Source organism: Mastomys coucha, unplaced genomic scaffold (assembly GCF_008632895.1).
Source record: "Mastomys coucha isolate ucsf_1 unplaced genomic scaffold, UCSF_Mcou_1 pScaffold17, whole genome shotgun sequence".
Taxonomy (NCBI): Eukaryota; Metazoa; Chordata; class Mammalia; order Rodentia; family Muridae; genus Mastomys; species Mastomys coucha.
This window is the reverse complement of record NW_022196899.1, coordinates 10,611,677-10,634,866: the sequence shown is the minus strand read 5'-3', so window position 1 is coordinate 10,634,866 and position 23,190 is coordinate 10,611,677. Positions and strand designations below refer to the sequence as shown.

The following is a 23,190-nucleotide window of genomic DNA, read 5'->3' as shown; positions in this document are numbered from 1 at the left end:
TCTTTCCCCACATCACACCATCCACATTCCAAACCATTCTCCTGATCCACTGTCTTATAACAGTTACAATCTATTTCACTACTAAGCTAAAAAAGACTCACTAGCAACTTCTGATCCTATTTTCCTCATTTCCCACGTTTAACTACAAGAAAACTCTAGTTATATTTAGTAATTCATTTTAACAGTCCACTGAGGTGCGAATGGCAGTCTACATCACTCCAAAGGAGTTTCTGACAGTCCAGCAAAGCAAAAGACTAGCACCAGAATTTACTTAGGGTGCTTGTTATAAATGTAGCTAAAGTCTTTTACTAAATACATAAAAAGGTGTGTTTCAAAAATATTCCAGTTCTTCTGAGCCCTAAGGCTTAGAAACTAATTACTTTAGTTCAATAGAATTCACCCCAATACTCAATGTTAACTGAAGCAATTACTTCTACTGCACATATATAAAGAGTCATACAATATTTGAGTTCATAAAAAGAATCACAGCCATTTTTCATGAAGACAGAACTGTGCACCTTAAGATTAATTTTCCCACAAATAGTTCCATAGTAGATGTTATTTATAATCTTGTCTGTTTTCAAAAGAAACATGGTTACTGAGTATGAAAAACCCTATTCATTTCTACTCTCCCCATTCTCTTTTTATCAGAGGCCCAAATTGAAGTTGCAGTTCTGAAGAGAGTAACTCAAGCCAGCCTTATCTAGAGACCAAATCCCAATCTTATGCAAATATATGTAAATTCAGGAAGTTTCTCCTGGTCTCACAGAAGGCACTTTAATGTGAAACAATCCTAATTCTAAAAAAGCCATGCCCTACCAAATCTAGTGTCCCATCCAAATGTCAAATTCTTGCTCTATTTGGTTACACCTGCTATGGTCCTATAAAATATATACTATAGTTCCATAAAACACACACACACACACACACAGAGACCACCTTTCTAATAAAACAAAGCAAAAGCAAACATTTGAAAATAGTGCCTCAACCTTCAAGTGTATTTCTTCATCAAGCTAACATTTAACTAGAAAGGCTAGAGAGAGGGGATTAGAGTTGTTTCTTAAACTGTTGATTCCTTTCAGAACAGATTGTAAGACGTTTAAAGGGATACCATTCCACACACTCCAACCAGAAGGAAGGATTCTCACACAAGAGTTACTGGATTCTTTCTTACCCTTCGCATGGCTTCCTCCTCCTCTTGACGCTTTTCATAATGTGCAAAGTCATCAAAGATTGAGGTGGTATGCTTGAAAGTAGCGATTATTTTAAGCACTTGCTTTGCTTTTTCTAGGGGTACTTCTTGAGTATCCCTTGAATTGGTTACTGGTTTGTTATCATTATTTTCTAAGCGAATATGTCGTAACTGGTTATTGGGAACATCTTTGACAAAGATCCATTTAACTTCAAATTTGCCCTTCCACTTATCCTGAGACCAGACACCAGCATAAGCATTATAGTCTACAACAGACTTCATTTCGGCCACTCCACAGAAATGTCCACTGCCATTCACACTGAAGAGCAGATAGAGTGGGCCTTTCCCATTCAGGGAGCGGTAAGCTGCATCCAGACGCTTATTACCATGCTCAGTGCTACACCAGATAGAGTACTTGATGGAACGATGGATATCATCCTCAGAATAGCTCTTAATTATAAACACACGTCCATTCTTCAGGTTCCAATCGAAGTCTTTGGGATTATAATTGTTTATGGCCTTTAGTTTTTCCAGCACGGGATGCACCTCTACACTAGAAGGTGAAGCACTAACAGGTACAACACCTAAACCAAAGTTTTCACTGCCTGTTCCATTGTTCTGGTTGAAGCCGGTTCCCCTGTTCCGAGGAGCTACCCAGCGATTCTGCAGCTGTGGCTGCTGAGGCTGCACTTGGTGAGGCTGGGCCTGTGGCTGAGGTCCTTGTTGCTGCTGTGGTTGTGGTGGCTGAGGCTGCTGTGGAGGCAGTTGGCTTTGCACCAATGGTGGTGGTTGAATTAATGGCTGAGGCTGCTGGATTATAGTTTGAGGAGGCAGAACTGGTTGGGTTGGTGGAGCCTTTACCACTGACCCCTTTTCATCCCAAGTTCCAATATTCATGTTGTGTTTTATAGGAGGTGGTGGCACAGCAGAACTCCCAATTCCCACATTGCCCTTGGGTTTAAGTTTCGGTTGAGGTTTTGCAGGCTTTCTGGCAATAGCAGCCCAAGAAGTTGGTTTAGGTGCTGCACTGCTAACAGGGGGCACATTATTGGTTGCAATGCTAGTCATACCACTGCTGCTCAAGGCTGTACCTACAGTTTTTGTCACTGCAGCTGTCAGATCACCACCAATTTTCAGTCCTGTCATGCCTTGCTCAATACTACTAATGCCAGGCACCTTACTCAAAGTATCATTGCCAAATCCAGCCTGTCCATCAGTAATAGCTCTCCCAAGAGAACTAGGTGGATAGCCATAACTGCTACTATAAGCAGAATTTTGTGTTGATTGTCCCTGAGATCCACTTGTTCCCCATGTAGAGAAATCAGCATTACCAGGAAAAAAGTTAAATCCATGTTGACCAAGAAATGGAGGGGTATTTCCTAATGCCCCTGGTTGACTAAAAACACCATCTGGTATATAATGATGTTCTCCATTACTCATTTGTCCATAGGTTGTCAGATATGGCATAGGCTGATCTCCAGCCGTGGACCATGCTGCTTCCCCAAGAGAATATGGAAATCCAATGGATGGAGCATAGTAACTAGGCATATATGGATCTGACATTGGTGGATAGCTGTTATTCTGCAAAACAGAAGACCATAATCAGTAGTGAAATGTTCTCTTAAAGGGAAAAGAAAAAAAAAGGTTGTCTAAAACACTGAAAGCAGTGTTAAGTCAATGAAAAAGGCAAGTGCCTGTTCTACATAAAATTAAAATTTTAAATCAATGTTATAAGCAGAAATATTTACCAATGAGTACCATCACCCTACAGTAAGTCTTGCTGCCCAGATGGACTCAAATTCGCTCTACAGCAGACTGGCCTCAATCTCACAATCCCCATTTCTGCCTAAATGCCAGGATTATTTAGAAACATTGACACAATGTCAGACTATGCCTGAAAAACTTTAAAATATTATAAATTACAGCATTTTTAGGCAGAAAGTATAGAAGCAAAATGAAGATTGTGTTTCTGTCCAAATTCTAAAATACTGAAATTTTTACCAAATGCTAATAAACCTTATAGGCACAAAATTATTACATACAAAATCTAAACAAATCTGGTATGAATGTCAAATGGAATTAAATTGCAGTTTTTATGATGGAATCATTTCAGCCAATTAAATTTTGTACTTTAAGATAGAAAATGTACAACTGCTATATTCAGAAAAAAAAAAATCAAGATTATGCTTACACAATGAAACAACTGTTTTGCTCTCTTATATTTCTGAAAGGAAATACAATAAAATATATTATTTATCTTATTGCTGTTCCCAGAAGTCATGGATTTAAAAATGAAATAAATCCCACTGCCACTCAGGGAGACTCTAAAAGCCCTCAAAATAATACAAGCTATGGCTAGAGCTCTTTGGTTGCCCACTGGAAGAGGATGCTAAGACCCCAATACTGAAGATACATTTTTGGTTGTAATACACAACAAAATCAAGAAGGAACTTTCCTCTCTACCTTTCTGCTGACTAGCTTTCATAGTGTCAAAAGATACTGGATCTTATGGGAGAAAATGCATCCAGTGTGGACTCTACAGTAGACTTGCGAACAGTACCAATATGTCAGGCAAGATGTACTCAATGGTGCAATACCGGCATAGTTGTTCAGAGAGGTATCCAATAGCTTTCTGATTAGATAGATTTTTAAGGCTGCAGAACTTAAATGTATTACTATAAACCTGATCAAAAGACCATGGTTGGGAAAGGGAGGTCATAGGCCGCACAAAGCAACCTGCTACTGTTCCTTTTCTAAATGGATATGGTGTGAAAATAATTATGTTCATAAACTAATAATGCTTTCAGCATTGGTCAGAGAAGCTTGATTATAGCGGGGAGCAATTAATATACAGAAAACCGTAACTGGTCCAAGTGCTAAGAAGGGACATGAGTGCTTAGCACTAAATGGGATATTTCTTTCATCATTTCTTAGGCTCTCCACAAATGAAGAAGGCAAAGAGTCTAAGAGCCAGAGAATAGAAAGTACTGTGAAAAAATCTTCTGGACATTGTACAGCTGTTATACCTAGGAATTTTCAGGAACAGTGGCTATGTAAACAAAACCCACATGAGACTGGGTCGAAAGCATATTATGGATAGGAAGAGACTGCTCATAACCCACAATTCTCAATTGTTACAGGGAGATGATTACTGGGGTGGAGGAGGATTCTACCCAAGCTCATGCAAGCAACTCTAAAGGTAGTTGGCTTCACATACACAAAACTATGAAGGAGGAGGAGACTGGGTAAGAAGAGAAGGGATAAGAATATAACAGAAGGAAATTTTACCAAAGTACTATGTGTATATGTATACACATGTGAGTAACATGCATATGTGTGTGTGTGTGTGTGTGTGTGTGTGTGAGTGAGAGAGGGAAATTGTGTAAGAGTAAATAATTAAAAGAACATTTTATATCTTGCCTTAAGGACAAAATACTAAGGGAATCCTTTTCTTTTGTTATCTAAAACTTACTACATTTTATATTACACACTTACAACTTTTGTTGTTCTTTTGGTGAGACAAGGTCTTGCCAAACTGGCTTCTTACTCTTCATGTTCTCAGACTGCTCAAAATACTGTTATGTCCTGCCTCTCACACCCCAAGTTCTGAGGTAATAGCTATGAACTACCTTGCTTTTAACTTTCTAAATCAGAGTACTTTTCACTTTAGAAATAGTAATTTTTTAATTACAATAAAAATAAAACTTGTTTGCATATCAAATAACTATACATTTCAATTTTTCCCAAATTTGAAATAGCAAGTTCTATTAATGAATAAAACTAAAACATCCCAAATTGTTCTAAGTTAATATAAATTCTTTGAAGATTTCCCTGAAAATAAAAATAAGATATTTCCCCTTGAAAATGTCTTTGAGGTGACTTTTGCTTCTTAATATGTTCCCTCCAGACCCAATTCCTAGTCTCAGACCCAGCTCTGCAACAAAACATCTGCTGGACCCTTCCCTTCCTTCTGCTAAATCCATCTTCCCCTCTTAACCTCCCTCCTTCAACTCTTACTTTATCCCAGTCACCAACCCCAGTAGGCACCTCTTACCAATCCAAAGGCCACTGCTGCCAAGGAAGTAGGTAGGCTGAATATGTACCTTCACCCCTTCCTCCACCTCCAGACTCAATCCCCTCAGTCTCATTTTCAGCTCTATATAATACTGTCCGAGGAGGTCTCCCTTTCCTCTCTTATTCCACTGCCAAGTGATCACAAAATTCATCCTATTATCTTAGCCTCCAACACCAAAAAGCATTCCCTGGCAACACACCAGCTGAGCAGGCCGGAATCCAGAAAAAAATTCATATCTAGGCAACACATAACCATCACGCTTCTAAATCCAGAGAGGAGACAGAAACCAAGAAAGAAAATACCCACTCAACAAAGATAAAACCAGGTTATCAGCAATTAGACCTATAATCATTCTAATAACAAATGCCTAGACACCAAGTGTAAAAACAGTAACAGCCAGAAAAATATGTCTCCACTAGAGCCCAGCAGCCCTACTGCGGCAGACCCTGAATATTCCAGCAGAGCAGAAGCCCAAGAAAAAGGCCTTATCATGATCAGAGAAACAGAAGGAATATTGCCAAACTTATTTTATGAGGTCAGCTACCCTGATACCCAAACCACGTGAACACCCAACAAAGAGAATCAGAGCCTAATGTTCTGTTAAACGCAGATGTTAAAATACTGCAGACTGTATCGAAGAATACAGCATAAAGACCATGCACCATGATAGGAGGCATCATCCTGCACATGCAAGGATAATTCAAGAGAGAAGAATCAATTAATATAATCTACCACATAAGCAAAAAAAAGACAAAAAAACAAAACAAAACAAAACAAAACAAAACAAAACAAAAAAACCCATGTGATCATCTCATTCTCATTAGGCACAAAAAAGGACTTTGACATTAACACCCTTCATGAACTCAACATAATAAAGGCAATTTAGATAATCCCATAGGCAATACCAACTTAAATGGAGAGAAACTCAAAGCAATTCCACTAATATTAGGTACAAGACAAAGCTGTCCACTCTCTCCACATCTATTCAATAAAGTACTTGAAGTCTTTACTAGAGCAAAGAGAAAACTGAAGGAGATCAAGGAAGTACAAACTGGGAAAGAAGGAAAGCTTAATTTGGAGATCATTTGCTACTATAGATATGTGACACTAAAAATTCCAAAAGAAAATTTTTACAGCTGATAAAACATTTTCAAAAAAATAGTTGGCTAAAAGAGTAACTCAAAAAAGTCAGTAGCCCACCTGTATACAAATGAAAAGCAGACAGAAAATCCGTGAAATACATTTCACAATAACCTCAAATAAAATACCTTAAGGTAACTCTAAGCAAGCAAGTGAAAGACCTATATGACAAAAATTTCAAGTCTTTGAAGAAAGAAATTAGGGAACATATCAAAAGGAGGGAAAAAATCTTCAATGTTCATAGATAAGTAGGATTAACATAGTCATGAAAAGCAATCTACAGATTGAATGCAGTGCCATCAAACCTCAGGGAACTGCATGAAAAGAGGTAGAAGGAGTGTGAGAGCCAGAGGGGATGGGGGATAGCAGGAGAAGAGTCAGGCTCTTATGAACGCACAGGGACTGAAGCAGCAGACAGGGCCCCACATGGGTGTGCAGCAGCTCCTCCTGTGTACATGTTCTAAGGAAGCTGAGTACTCTCATGGACTTCGGAATGTGTCACTGTGTGGGTCTCTGACTCGTCAGCTTCTCTTGGAGCTCTTTTCCTTTTATTGGTCCACCTTGTCCAACTTCAATGTGATGGTTTTTCTTTTATCTTGTTACTTTATCTTTGACAAAAAAATAGAATGTTTTCTCTAAAGAGAGGGAGATTAATAAAAAAGCAATGTCTTTGAAATAATTCTCTGGTCGTCTAAAATTAAAAACCAGTCTCTACTGATGAAAAATAACTAACTAATGACAGATTTCTCATTCTTTGCTCTATGTTTGATTGCTGATACCCAGAACACAGCTTTAGGATTTGTAAAATCATGAAAGGTAGGCAAAAACCTAGCTAGTCAGTCAAAATTTCTAACAGGGATCAGTACCATTCTGACTGACTTTTCACTTTCCTAGACAGATAACTAAGTTGCTAGTAATAAACTCCGTAGCTCATGATTGCTTTTGCTTTTTTCCCCAATCGTATTCATGAGACTATTCTGTGGATACACCAAAATTGTATAGATCTGGGGACATTTCTTCAATGGCACAGTACTTACCAGACCACTAGAAGCCATGGTAGTAAAGGCCCAGCCCCACAAAAAGAAATGCCAATATAAATTTGCCTATAACATCCCACATACTATCTGGAACTACTTTCCAGTTTTTTAAAGAACTTATTATTGGGCTGCAGAGAAGGCTCAGTGGTTAGGAACACTGACTCCTCTTCCAGAGCTCAATTCCTAGAAACCACATGGTAGCTCACAGCCATGTGTAATAGGATCTGATGCCCTCTACTGATGTGTCTGAAAACAGCTACAGTATACTGACATACATAAAATAAAAGATATTTACTGTGTTGTTCTCTCTCTCTCTTTCTCTCTCTCTCTCTCTCTCTCTCTCTCTCTCTCTCTCTCTCTCACACATACACACACACACACACACACAGAGGCATGCTTACAGTGAACTTGTCCAATCTTAAAATAAAAATCAACGAGAACAAAAAGATTAGTTAACAGAAGTAGGAAACAGACGTAAAGGAACTTATGTACATAGCAAAGCAGAACAGAAAGGAACGACTCAGGGAAGGAAGGGGAAAACAGGAGAGCAAAGACAAAGTATCATGACACAAATGTGTAAAGGTGCCTAAGTGAGATATATAACTAATATGCAGTTCATTCCAAAATGGGTAAAATTTCAACTGTTCACAAAAAAAATATTGTTAAAACTATGTAGGCTGATAGTTTAACTACTTTGATATATATAAAAGCACCCTATATTATATATTTATAAACCATAACCTTATAAATATCTGTAACTCTAAACATTTAATTCATTAAAAAAAAGATCCCAAAAGTGTCCCTGGAGGTCAGTAAAAAATTAAACTCAGGAACAAAAATTTGCATGAAAGATGGTCTACTTGAACACTGGCTTTAGTTACATGGAGGCACTCAAATTTTGCACATTACATATAAATTTTATTTCTAAAAGAAAATTAAAATATTTAAGACTGTAAATATTTGTAACTGTAAATGCTGACCCACCTAGGAAAAAATGATCCACTTATAGAGAACTATGAAAACTCTGTAACATTTTAAAATGAATTAAAAAAAACTTTTTTAAACAAGACATAAGAGAGTAGGTACAGAATTGAATCTAAGAGGAGTTGAGGGATAGGGCTGAAAATGACTAAAAACATATCCTCTACCAAAGGTATTTGTTAAAAAGAAAAACATTAAGAAATAAATATGGGGCTGGCGAGATGGCTCAGCTGGTAAGAGCACCAACTGCTCTTCCAAAGGTCCTGAGTTCAAATCCCAGCAACCACCCGACATGAGATGTGATGCCCTCTTCTGGTGCGTCTGAAGACAGCAACAGTGTACTTATATATAATAATAAATAAATCTTAAAAAAAAAAAAAAGAAAGAAAAATATGATAAATGAAATATCAATGGCAGATTCTAAGCAATGCATATGCTCATCATAACTTTTCTTTATATTTAATATTTTATATAATTTCAAATAGGAAATGTGGTATCACATATATTCAGTTGTATTTATTACTAAAACTTATCTTACCTCTTTTTGAAATGTAAGCTTCCAGGTGGGATAATCTCAAAGCTAAGTGCAGATCTACTAGGAAGAAGGGAAGGACTCAACTCCTCACATTCCACTTTCAATGTCCACAATCCTAACAGGCCATTTCATTTCTTTTTGTTTATAAAATAAGGGCGACTTTTGCTCTACATATTGTGAAAGTTGGGGAGGGAGATGAAGGCAGGATGAAATCCAAGGCCTTATGTATGCTAAGCATACTTTAAGAAAACTGAACTATACCTTGAGCCTCTAAGGAATGTCAAAGCTATTTAACAATTTGGAGGGTTCTCTCCCAGAATAAACATTCTTTTGAAGAATTACTAAAAGTGCTTCTTTGGAATTGTACAATAATATTAATAAAGATTAGTTTAATTTTTTAATAACTATGAAAATACTTGAAAAGTTAAAAGAGGCTAATGGTTCAAACAAATCAATGGCCTTCCTCTACTCAAAGGATAAACAAGGTGAGAAAGAAATTAAGGAACAACACCGAGCTGGAGAGATGGCTCAGTGGTTAAGAGCACTGACTGCTCTTCCGAAGGTCCTGAGTTCAAATCCCAGCCACCACATGGTGGCTCACAACCATCTGTAATGAGATCTGATGCCTTCTTCTGGGGTATCTGAAGACAGCTACAGTGTACTTATATATAATAATAAATAAATCTTTGGGCCCGAGTGAGCGGGGCCGGGGAGAAAAGAAAAAGTGTCTGAGGACAGCTACAGTATACTAACATATAATAAATAAATAAATCTTTAAAAAAAAAAGGAACAACACCATTCACAATAGTCACAAATAATATAAAATATTTTGGCGTGACTCTAACTAAGCAAATGAAAGGTCTGTATGACAAGAACTTCAAGTCTCTGAAGAAAGAAATCAAAGATCTCAGAAGATGGAAAGATCTCCCATGCTCATGGATTGATAGGATTAATATAGTAAAAAATGGTCATCTTGCTGAAAGTAATCTACAGATCCAATGCAATCTCCATCAAAATTCCAACTCAATTGAGTTAGAAAGAGCAATTTCCAAATTCATCTGGAATAAGAAAAAAAAGAAAACAAGATAGAGAAAACAATTCTCAACAATAGAACTTCTGGGGGGAAACACCATCTCTGACCTCAGGCTGTACTACAGAGCAATTGTGATAAAAACTGCATGGTTTTGGCACAGTGATAAGCAGGTAGATCAATGGAATAGAATTGAAGACCCAGAAATGAACCCACATACCTTTAGTCACTTGATTTTTGACAAAGGAGCTAAAACCACTCACTGGAAAAAGGACAGTCTTTTCAACAAACGGTGCTGGCTCAAATGGCGGTTAGCATGTAGAAGAAGGCAAACTGATCCATTCCTATCCCCCCCCCTTGTACAAAGCTCAAGTCCAAGTGGATCAAGGACCTCCACATAAAACCGGATACACTGAAACTAGTAGAAAAGAAAGTGGGGAGAGCCTCAAGCACATACGCACAGGGGAAAATTTCCTGACTAGAACAACAATAGCTCATGATCTAAGATCAAGAATTGACAAATGGGACCTCATAAAATTGCAAAGCTTCGGTAAGGCAAAGGACACTGTCAATAGGACAAAACAGCAACTAACAGATTGGGAAAAGATCTTTACCAATCCTACATCTGATAGAGGACTAGTATCCAATATATACAAAGAACTCAAGAAGTTAAGACTCCAGAGAACCAAATAACCCTAATAAAACATGGGGTACAGAGGTAAACAAAGAATTCTCAACTGATAAATACCAAAAGGCTGAAAAGCATCCTTAGTCATCAGGGAAATGCCAATCAAAGCAACACTGAGATGACACCTCACACCAGTCAGAATGGGTAAGATTAAAAACTCAGGTGACAGCAGACGCTGGCAAGGATGTGGAGAAAGAGGAACACTCCTTCATTGCTAGTGGGATTGCAAGCTGGTACAACCACTCTGAAAATCAGTCCGGCAGGAAAACTGAACATAGTAATACCTATAACACTACTGGGCATATATCCAGAAGGTGCTCCAACGTGCAATAAGGACACATGGTCTACTATGTTCATAGCAGCCTTATTTAAAATAGCCAGAAGCTAGAAAGAACTCCAATGTCCCTCAACAGAGGAATGGATACAGAAAATGTGGTACACTTACACAATGGAGTACTACTCAACTATTAAAAACACTGAATTCATGAAATTCTTAGGCAAATGGATGAACTAGAAAATATCCTGAGTGAGGTAACCCAATAACAAAAGAACAAACATGGTATGTACTCACTAATAAGTCGATATTAGCCCTGAAGTTCAGAATACCCAAGATACAATTCACATAGCACATGAAGCTCTAGAAGAAGGAAGACCAAAGTGTGTATACTTCCATCCTTCTTAGAAAGGGGATCAAAATACCCATGGTAGGAGATACAGAGACAAAGTATGGAAAAGAAACTGAAGGAAAGGCAATCCAGTGACTGTCCCACCTGGGGATCCATCCCACGTACAATTACCAAACCCAGACACTATTGTGGATGTCAACAAATGCTTGCAGACAGGAGCCTCATATAGCTGTCTCCTGAGGGGCTCTACCAGTGCTTGATAAATACAGAAGTGGATGCTCACAGCAATCCACAAGATTCCCAATGAAGGAGCTAGAGAAAGGCCCCAAGGAGCTGAAGGGGTTTGCAGCCCCATAGGAGGAACAACAATATGAACCAACCAGTACCCCCAGAGCTCTCAGGAACTAAACTACCAACCAAAGACTACACATGGAGGGACTCATGGCTGCAGCTGCATATGTACCAGAGGAAAGCCTTGTGGAACATCAATGAGAGGAGAGGTCCTTGGTCCTATGAAGGATCAGTGCCCCAGTGTAGGGGAATCCCAGGACAGGGAAGCAGGAGTCGTTGGGTTAGTAAGCAGGAGGAAGAGGGGATGGGATGGGGGAGTTTCAGAGGGGAAATGAGGAAGGAGGATAACATTTGAAATGTAAATAAAATATCTATTAAAAACAAAAAAAGGCTAATGTTTGCTGTTCTCAAAGCACATTAACATAGCTCAATTTTCATTTGACTTTTCAGTTGTAACATTTCTTTATTCAAATATGTAAAATTAAGTATTAGATATTAGATATCAGATATTTTTAAAAAGATTGATGAAAAGTGTTATTACTCATCAGTAAACAGTACTTGTTACAACAAGTAAAATGAAATCTATTTCTATTAAGAACCTGAGGTACAGCTGGGTATAGTGGTGCACTCCTTGAATCCCAGAAAAAGGCAGGCGGTTATCTATGACTTCAAAGCCAGCTTGATCTACACAGTAAGTTACAGAACAGTCTGAGCTAGATGGTAAGACCATGTCTCAGAAAACAAGCAAGCAAGCAAACAAACAAACAAACAAACAAACCTGAAGTACTTCAAAGACTGCAGACTTCCAAGCCTACATTGGTAGTATGCACCTATGAATCTAATATACCTGGAAACTGATGAGGTTAATATGAGCTATATACACTACCACACCTAATCTCAAACAAACACACAAACAGAAAGCTGTCCTATTTTCTACATCAAAGGGTTAATGACTTTCAGTGTATTTTTAGTGATTATATTTACTTTCTTCTATTGTTCATCTCAAAAACTGAGATTTATTGCAAAAGCACAATCAATATTAAGGCAGCAGTCTTAAGTTTGAAACTCAACATAATTCCAGTACCTGGGAGGCTAAGGCAGCAGTCTTAAGTTTGAAACCAGCCAGGGCTATACAAGGAGACTGTCAAAACACAAGCATAAAAAAATGTCATGAAAACTGTTAAAAATAATCAAAATCTGTATGTTTCATCAACTGTAATTCTTCATTATATATTCTACCAAATACCTAACATATTCATTCAGTTAACATCTATTTCATGTTAAAATTTCAATCCTTCATCCCTCCCAGAGATGCCCATGACAGGAAACAGAAAGATAAAAGAATTCACTCCCTGTACTGGAGCATTCCACAATACTGCAGCAAAGAGCTGACCTTCCAACTTAACTAGTATTATATTCGTGTATAAAAATTGAGACAAAACATATCAGCAAGGAGTTAACTTCATGGGGTGTTGAGTTTGAGGCTTGACATAAGAAAGAAAAATGTATGATACAAATATAAATAAAAAGATTAAGGTGATTTTTTAAAAGAAATTGAGAAGAAAAATGTATATTCTCAGAAATTATTTCCCAAAGATGAGCAATGCTGACTAAAGATGAGATAAAGTATTTGAACCATTTTAAATGCTCTCATATGACAAATTTATCCACTTCTCTGGAACTATGGTAGTGGTGTTCTGTGTGCTTTATTTTTTTGTTTTGATTTCTGTGAGATACGATCTTGTTATCTCAACTGTATCCCAGTCTACCTTTAAATTTGACATCCTCTTGCTTCTTCCTAAGTGCTAAGATCACACCACCACATCTGACAGGTAACATTTTTATTAGTATTGAGAACTATACAATCAGATTTGGATTTCAGGACTCTAGAATAGCAGTTACTGTAATGCCAATGGAAAAATCACATTAATAGTCAGCCATAGGTAAACTAGACGGCATGTGATGCCAAAACAGAATAAACTCAAATATAATTAGTTTCCCAAGCCTCTATAGGGAAAGCATAGGGACTGCTTTAGTAATCTGGGATTCCACTTGGTCTGTAGCATGTACATACCCATCTTCTAATAATGCACTTTTGCCTATCATACAAGTATATATACATGCATATTATGCATACATTCCTCTCTGATCAATGCACCAGCCACCTCTGAGGCTCACTCACATAAGCCTACATGAAGATAGCTTCTCTGGACAAGGGTATAAGTTCTTTACTCTTCTAACAACAATCAAACTTTGGGAAATTTCTGTTCAAAAGTAGACTCAATACAATCTAGTTTGGGAATTGGAAGGCAGATTTAGCCACGGGTAGTTCCAGGCTAGATGAACAGTGAAACAAAACTGTAGCCTTTTAGGTTATTTATCACTTTACTCCTATATATATGTTCATAGATAGATAAATATAAATGTAGATATACAGATAAAGAAATAGATGAGTAAATGATGAATTATGGGAAGAAATACAGACAATGGAAAGAAATGACTGTATGAGCTAGTCTATCAATTAAAAGAAAAGCATGCCAACCACACCCTTACAATCAGCCCTCCCGTTCTTCCTTTAGAGCTCACAGAGAGCCCAGACAGTAACCTGAGACCCTGAACATTTCCATTCATGTGGGTGCCTGCACCGCTGCAGTATATGCTGAACTTTTCTATTACTTTGGTTTAAATAAAATTTTCTTGCTACTTTTGCAAATTTGTGTGGGTTTTAATTTCAATTCTGTGAATGTGTGAATAGCCAAGAATCTGGAAACAAAATGCCAACTCTGACCAACACTGACCACGAGTAACATCAGTATTTCAATTTCCTCTTTAAATGTATTTGTGAGTTGCAGGGCATAGTTAACAAAAAGGCACCTTAGTTATAAAACCTGGATTCAACCACCAGCTTATTTGGAAGATCTACAGGGAACCAATGATCTCTTTCCTTCCTCCTTTACAAATAAAACACTGTAAAATAGAGTAAGTATGCTGCTAGAGAGGTAAGGCCAACAACATATTTTAACTCACATTTTAATTTTTTTAAATTAAAATATTTAAATATTTTTCAACATATTTTAACCAAGGTTAACTGATATGAATTGGATCCAAGTATATATAACAATTTAAATCAGTGAAAAGTATTAACACCTTTTCCACAAAATGATTCATCTTCATCATTTATACTTTTTAAAATTACCTGAAGAGATTAATTTTAAAAGCTCATATATCTAACTGGAGAGCTGGCTCAGCAGTTAAGAGCCTTCCTACTCTTTTGGAAAAACCAAATTCTGTTCCCTGATCCCCAGGTTAGACAACTCACAACTTTTAATTCCCAAATCACATACATGTATAGCATATACTAAGAAACATACACATAAAAATAAATCTTAAAAAGAACCTCATAGTTTATCCAGTTGAACTTTAATTGAACACTTTAGTGAAGCACTATCCAAGGAACTAACTAATTTACGTGAATTCTTGCACAACTTTAAAGTTTGTCAATCATGATTATTTGACATATTCCAGCAATAAACTTAATTTCCACTAAACCGATTCTCTTGAATTTCTTCAGTTTTATAGTTCAGCTAAGAAATTCTGAATTACTTAAAATCTTATATAACTTACCTCTAAGATTTCAGACAACTTTCCACTTTCTTCTATAAAACAAACTTAATTTTCAACATTCTATATTATTGTTGCTCTTAAAATACATGCTTTGTTAGAGGTCATCATTTTTGGTACTGTGGAAAGACAACTCCTGACATCTTTTCTCAGTAGGAGCAGGGACGGGAATAATACTCTTTCTGTCCAGCATTCACAAATTCTACCATTTGTTTTCATTCCTCCTCGTTTATTTATTCCTCTCCAATATATGCTAGGAATCTAAGCCAGCACACAGAGGAAAGTTGGTAAAAAATGACCAAGAGGTAGATAAGAGTGAGCAAAGCCATCACTTCTCCAAGATAAAAACCAAATCTATATTTTTCAAAACAGAAAACTTTCTGTTCAAATTTTCTAATTCCATTGCTCATTCTATGGAAACAATGAGTGCCTTTTCCTCTCATGCTTTTTAAAATCTAATGTTTCAGAATACATGTTTCATACATCTTTTTATAAGCGACAGAAACATTCCAGAATATTCTAATGAAGTAGAGGGCTGAAATCATACTTTCAAAATTTGATTCTAGCAGAGACACAAAGTTGAAAATAAACATGAGAGCAAAAATTATAACTAAATATTAAATAACATTCTACTGTTTCTTAATACTTATTACCTTTACAAACAAAAGCTACTAGAGACTAGGCAAGTAGCTCAATTGTGGCACATGACTTTGCATGTAGAATAATATCACAGGTTCAAATCCCAGAACTGAGATATGTACTACAATCTATGTCCATAACGAGGAAGTATTTATAAAGTCCTTAATTCTATTCACTAATACTTTAGATACTAAAAATTGCAATAACTGTCAATGGAATTCAAATTTGAATGTCTTAAAATAAGAAAATACAGTTAACTAAAAATTGTAAGATACAAACTAGTCATTATCCCATAAGTTTCCAGCTGATTAAGTCTAATTTGCTTTAGTTAAAAATACATGGCTGCAATAGTAAAAAGTGAAATTACCTTAATGCTCAACAATTCTAAGTGTAACATATAAAAATAATGTTAATCTTTAAGTATTTTAGAACCCCTTCAGTTACCTACCACCTCTAGTCTCCACAGTCATAAACCTGCAAGTGTTATTCACCATATGTAGATATACTAAATGAATTTATTCACGTTATTTTATCCTCCTATTCAATTAGATGTCTACTTGGAAAAAAAAATCAGTAAAAAATAAAAGAAGTTTAACTTCCTAAAGTCTGACTCTACAGACAACTTACCTGATTTGTCTGGCTACTTAAGTATGGCTCAAAATCATCATCATTTACAGCATCTTTTTGATGAATCGAACCATTTTGTACTGAAACTAAAAAAACACATTTGTATTAGAAATGTTGTAATTATCCTTATGAAAGTCATAGAACAATCTAACATTTGAAAAAATTTTCAGAGCAACTCAGGAAAAAATAAGCCTGAGTTCCTTTATATTTTAGCTTAAGAGCAATCTTAAGGATAACCTATAGAAAAAAAAATGTAATGTGTGCCACAGAAAACTTAGAAATCTTGTGATCTATAAGCTCAACACTATAAAAGCCGTATGTATACACTCCCACTTACTAAACTCTTAAATATCCCAATTTTAACATTGTAGTAAGCAACGGAACATAAAATATTGGAAAGGGCTCCCTAAAATTGTTTGAATTTAAAATAACTAAGTAATGCTGTAGACAATACATTTGAGTATGTGACCTAGCTTTGTAAAAGTCTATTAATCTGATAATCATAAGAATTTATTTCTTCTGCAACCCAGGCTAACCTTGAATTTTCAGTCCTCCTACTTCACCTTGTGAAGCAATGGAAATATAACACCAGACCCAACTTTCAAGTAACTATTTGTGACTTAAAGTTCAAGTATGAAAAATCTACAAAGGGCTGGGTATGATGTCCCCATTGATTTTACCACAGCACTCGAGAGGCAGATGTAAGAGGATCTCAATGTCAAAAGCAGTATGGACAACACAAACATTTACCTAGCAGATTGGGCTACGTAGCAAGATGCTGTCATTGAGAAAGTAAAATAAAGAAGGCCTTATGTTTTTCTGGTTTGGTTGTCTGGCAGTCCTGAGAGTGCAAATCCAGGTCCCTGTGTAGTCTGTGTAAGTACTCACAACTAAAATCTGTAAAACTTCTGATTCTCTGACACATGTGCACACACCTTGATTCTCAAAGGCTGAAGTGTGTGTTTAGCATGCACTGAGGTTTTGAGTTCAAACATCAATAAATAAGACTTTCACATGAAAGAAAAACTACAATTAAGACGCCATAGATGATGATGATCACTCATGAAACACATGAGAAAACAAATTACAAGATAAATTAGACTATCACACTAGTTCAAAATTTATTTCATAAACACTTTAAAATATATAATATCTGGATTCAAGAAAAACTAAAATAAAATATATGTGGACACTGTCTCTGTCATGCCTGAAAACATATAAAAACATACAAGCATATAAAAACACCTCCTATATTTGAATTTCAGGTCTATTACCACGGAGGCAGGTGGTCTCCAGGAGTGATCCGAGCTCACTAATCTACTGATGATAATTGATCCTACTTCACCTCATCTTAGCAATAAATGGACATGTTTAATAATCTTTATAATACTAAATATTACAATATCCCAAATAAAACTAAAAATTATTCTAAACTAGAAAAACAAAGGTTAGTAGAATAATATTTGATATATCAATATGAAAACATTATTGAAACATGAAATGAAAAAAAGGCAATTTCTGAAGAACGTCAATCTTAGAACTACTTACTGTTTAAAAGTACAATGTTACAAAGTACTGCCAACTAATGTGGGATTAAGTTTATCAGAACATCAACTCTTAATTTTGCCCAAGTGTCACCTAAAGTGTAATTCTGTTAGTAAGCAGTGGCTTACAAGCAAAGAACTGTAAAAATTTGGGATGGCTCAACAGTAAATCTACTCTGAGCATGAAGCCTTTAAAGCTGACATCTATGATAGCATAATCATCAAAGGTGACCCAAAAATAAACAGATTCTGACTCCACTTACAAGATTTAATTGTATTTCAGATTTCATCAGAGCTAAGCTTGAGCCAAATGTGCCCCAGAATTAAAATATGGAACAGTTACTACAAACAAAGTAAAAAGGAGGTGTCATAGGATACATCTAATGCCACCTGAGCATTGAGGTAAGCCCTGCAGTCCCAGCGACTCTAATGAACCTCCTCTGCTATTGGTTTGACTGTTCTTTCATCAGCAATGGTGATGCACAGTCTTTTACTTCTTAGGGGAAGAATGTTTCCTACTTACTGAACTGCTAAGCTAGTATGCATACCAGCCCAGCTAGTATTTAAAACAGCCCATCATTTCTACCACTTGTGTTTTCTAGCCTATACTGCCAATATATTAAAAAAAAACACTATCCATTTAAAGACTCATAATAAGATATTAACTAGCCCTCTAATTTCAGAAGCATGCTTTTCTTAAAACAACTGTTTTATAAGAATTTAGTTGTTGAACATTGTTTAATGAAAATCTAATGTCTCAGGGACTGAAAGTCAGTGAGCAGTAATGAAATCTAACCCACATCTATAATGTGTAAGTTCTTCAGGGGAAAAAAGAACAGATGACTTACATGATTCTTCGCCTGTTTCCTCTGCCCTATGGAGCAAAGTCAAATCAAGATAGAACATGGGCCTTAGAAGCCAGCTGGTTCTCTGCTCTGGTCCTGACTACATCAAGTTAGGAAAGTCAACAGATGTGTGCATCATGTTTTCCCACCTACAAAAACAGCGACAATACCATATACCCTCTATCTCCTTACAGGAATGTTGTGAGGATTATTAATAATATGAAGCCAAAATAATGATAGTATGGTGCTTTGAAATCATTTCTTGGGGGGACAGAGAGAAGATACAACATTTTGCCAAATATACTACCTTTCTGAAACATTCAAACAAACAAGTTCCACCTAATTCTTTTAAACTCCAGTTGTATAAAAGATGTGTGTCCCTCCTACAGAAGGAAGAGAAGAGAACTGTGATCTCTGTGCTGCTTACCTAAACAAACTTAGAAGACAAAAGAACAGAAGAAAGCCCAAAACATCTGACATACAAACGAAGACACAGCAAAAGTTCCTGTTAATAAAGAAAATTATCGACCAACAAATACCTACCCTTATTTATTTTACTTATCGTTATTTATTAACTCTAACTGCTATTCTTTCATACTATCCTGCCAAGAATAATAAGCAGTTCTGACATTTCACATAGGAAAAATCTTTGGTTAAAAAACAAAACAAAACAAAAAAGGAATGAAATATGTAACAAAACCCAAGAACTACACTTCAGAAGGAGTTCTGTGTCCTCACATGGCTGGCAGAACTCCTTCTCATCCCATTATTGAAATAAGCCTTGGGAATATGCTTTAAAAATACTTTGCAGAAAAACAGACACTTAAAGCAGGGTGTTAGACTACCAATGTCAACTAGTAATTCAGAAAAGAAACACAGCATCTCAGAAGTCATATTAAGTCAACTAGCTTCAAAATTTTAACTGATCTCAATTTCTTAGGAACATAAAGTTCTTAAGCTCTAAATTCAAAATTACTAATTGTATCTTTACAATTAATTGTAAAGCAAAAAGAAAAAAACCCTGTTTTCTGCCTGATATCAGTATGCAGACTCACTATAAGATAATTTCACTAAATTTAAATTAAGTCAGCTAAGGTAGAAGTTTCTCGAAAACCCACAAAAGCCCCTAATAGCCACTTGGTAGTAGCTGTGACTTGGTAGTAGCTGTGACTTGGCTTGTAGTATATTTGTAGGGTTATGGTTTCTATCATTTTAAATCAACTTAAATGACTTTAAATATACCAATACTTTTGTGCCAGTAGCTTTCCTTCTCCTCCTCACAGGAGGATGAGAAATAATTCAAAAAACAGCAACTAGAGGAAAAAGTTATTGTAATTATAATAATCATAACAGGACTTAGTTATTTCTTGTTTACAGAAGAGAAACTGTAACAAAAATGTATAATGTACTAAGCAAACTTAGTTAATCGGAAGATCTATTTGAAACTGGAACCTAGGACTATAAGAAACCCCAGTCTAACCTTCATCCTAGGATAAAATTAAAGTTATAAAAGAATAAAAGAAAATTTGTGTGAACAAAGAACTATTCAAAAACATAATTTGTATGTGTATCTAAATATATCAGAAGTGATATACTAACAATTAAAAATTCTCTATAAAAAATGTAACCATAGAGTGATGCAGTTGGCAGCTAGCCGGCTTCTATCTATCAGGTGATTTATAGTATATCAGCAGAGACCTCTCTAGGCCATATCAAAATGAAGTAGTTCTCAGGTACCCAAACTGTGGTAATACAGAATTAGTTTATAATACCCAATCTGGATGACCTATTTGTTTTATCCAAAAAGAACTTCATAGAAGTCACTTACCTTAAAACAGGTAACATAAAACACTTAGCACTTCAAATAGCCTTGCAAAACTGCCATAGTTCTAGAATAAAATAGTTTACACTAGGCAATAATGACCAGAAATGTCACGATGGTCAGATTAGTCAAAAAAAGAAAAGAAGTCCTTTTAAACTTACAAATGCTTAATAACTACTTTTAAATTGACCTCTAATTCTGAAGTTTACAGTAACTAAAATAAACTGGAATTCTATGAATTAAAAATTCCTAGATTTCATATGCTGAAAGAAAACATCAGTAATTAAAATAAAGTTTGCTAGCTAACACACTACAATGTATCTGGTATATATAAATTCTTATATAAAATGTAGTGTGACATGCAGAAAATTATTCTAGGCAGAGCACTATTATTTCTAATTAACCAGCCTTGCCACATAAAAACCCAGAAAAATATTAAAAGCATAAATAGAAACTGTAAACCTACACCTACAGGGCTACTACAGCATAGTACTTGGTTACTGGGGAAGGGAAAAAAAAAAAAAACAGGAAGTATAATTCTATTTAGTGTCATTTCCGGCACCACAGAACGTTACAAATATATAGCTCATTGTAATGTTCTTTAATTGGCACCACCCCAAGAAAGGAGTTATTGTTCTACACTAATATCACATGTTAAGCCATGTTTCAATCAGCGGACTACTTTGTTCCAAAAGCATAAAAACAAACTACATTTGTGTTCTAACTCCCTTATTTTTAATGGCAGTTTTTAAACAGCAAATCATATAACACTAGCAATAACTGCACATATAATTTCTGTCTCAGGCTTTTGTAAGAAACTAGATCGAGACACGCCTTCCAATCAGAGCTCTAACAGTAAGATTACATACTTGTTAGGAGTTCTACACGGCGGTGGCCTCCTTGCAGGCAACTCCTATGCAATCAGTGATTAAGGGCATGATTTTCACCAACTGTGGCACAGAACGTCACGTGACTTACCAAGTTTAAACGTAAGCCCGAAATTTCAAGCAGAAATGTTGTTCGCTCTAAAAACTTACCTAACTAGACACAAATGTCGAAAAAAAGGCATGACCTAAGTTATGTAACAAACATTAAAATGGTAAACTAAAGACATAACATCACGTTCACTGAAATACAGCCGAGACGGCTGTTTCTTCTTAGTATTTCGGGTTTCTCCAAACATAGCTTCAAACCCAGGAACTAAGTAAAATGTTGGCTGTTAGCTGCAGGATGGATGTTTTTCTTAACCTTTTATATTCAGAAAGAAATACAAGAACAAGAAAGAAACCGCTTACAGTTTAAAAAAAAAATAACATCAGGGAACACCTAACGGGGGGGGGGAAGAAGGAAAAACAAAACAAAACAAAACAAAACAAACTCACCTTTATTTCCTTGCCCTTTAGGTCTCTGAAGCAAGACGCGAAAAGATGTGGTAAAAGACGGGGAGGGAGGGGGAGGGAAGAAAAGTGTGTTAAACAGAGACACTGGAAAACAAGTTCTTCAGAACAATCCGCGTAGGTGTGTGAACCCCAACCAGAGCCTCCGCAACCTTCTCCGCCACAGTCCGCCTCCCACCCGCCGCCTCTCCCCGCATCGCCTCCAGCACCCGCCAGCTCCGGGCCCCGCGGCGGCCGCCGGGACGTCCGGCCCTCCGCGGTGTGATCCCGGGCGCCGGCCGCAGGCTCAGACGCCTGCGCCGAGGCCCGGCCTGGGCAAGCAGCCCCGACCGACCACCAGGAGCCACGGCGCCGTTATAGGGAGCTAGCGGCGGCTAGAGGAGCCGCGCCGAGCCGCGCCGCGCCGCGCCGCGCCGCGCCGCACGCGAGGGTGGAGCTCCGAGGCTCCGGGCCTTTCCCCTGAGCCGGGGCCCTGCTCCCCTCACCTGATCCACGCTCGTGGCTGACATTCTTCACCGTAACCCGAGAGGAACCGCCGCCGCCTGGGCCTGTCTCTCGCTCTCTCTCTCTCTCCGAGAACACTCACAGCCCGGGTCCGCCTGCCGCTCGCGCGAAGCTCCGGCTCCAGCCTCCGCCGCCTCGGCCGCGGGAAAGAGGGCTCACGCTCGGGGGGTCGGGGGGGGGAGTCGCGGAAGGGGCCCGAGCTCGCCGCCGGCAATGCCGCTCGTCCCCGCTCGTCCTCCGATCCTCGGGCCCACAATGGCGGACGAGCTCCCTCAGCCCCACTTCCGCTCCGGGCCGTCCTGACCTTCCGCTATCCAGGCTGACGTCCACGCACACCTCGCCGTTCCCTCCCCCTACTCCCGCCACGGCCTCGGGCTCCGCCCCCCGCAGGGCACGTCATCGGGGACCGGAGACGGGGAGGGGCGGGAGGCGGGGCTGGACTGTAGACGCATGCGCGGGACGCGGAGCGAGCGGCGGGCTCCCGGCGTGGTCAGCCCTTGGCTGGAGGCTACGGAAGCAGTCCGGCGGCTCGCCACCGTTGGGAAGCCCGGTGTTGGAGTGTGGGGGGAGCACGCTCTCTTCATTCTAGGGTGCTT

The 23,190-nt window shown here is 37.7% G+C and overlaps 1 protein-coding gene across 16 annotated transcripts in view; it reads right to left on the bottom strand.

Annotated features, from left to right (window-relative positions):
• The window catches only part of Ythdf3 (YTH N6-methyladenosine RNA binding protein 3), a 34,040-nt gene extending 11,076 nt beyond the window's left edge, over positions 1-22,964 (bottom strand). Inside the window, exons 1-8 of one of the 16 annotated variants that reach the window (XM_031376390.1) lie at positions 22,576-22,963; positions 22,076-22,100; positions 18,875-19,020; positions 16,483-16,568; positions 12,714-12,736; positions 12,636-12,660; positions 8,328-8,333; positions 1,175-2,776 (exon numbers count right to left, since the gene is read on the bottom strand). In XM_031376390.1, coding sequence (XP_031232250.1) covers positions 1,175-2,776; positions 8,328-8,333; positions 12,636-12,660; positions 12,714-12,736; positions 16,483-16,568; positions 18,875-18,932 — 1,800 coding nt within the window. In that variant the 5' untranslated portion in view covers positions 18,933-19,020; positions 22,076-22,100; positions 22,576-22,963. The other 15 variants (XM_031376388.1, XM_031376391.1, XM_031376396.1 and 12 more) reach the window with 15 other exon arrangements.
• Between the last annotated feature and the right edge of the window lie 226 nt (positions 22,965-23,190).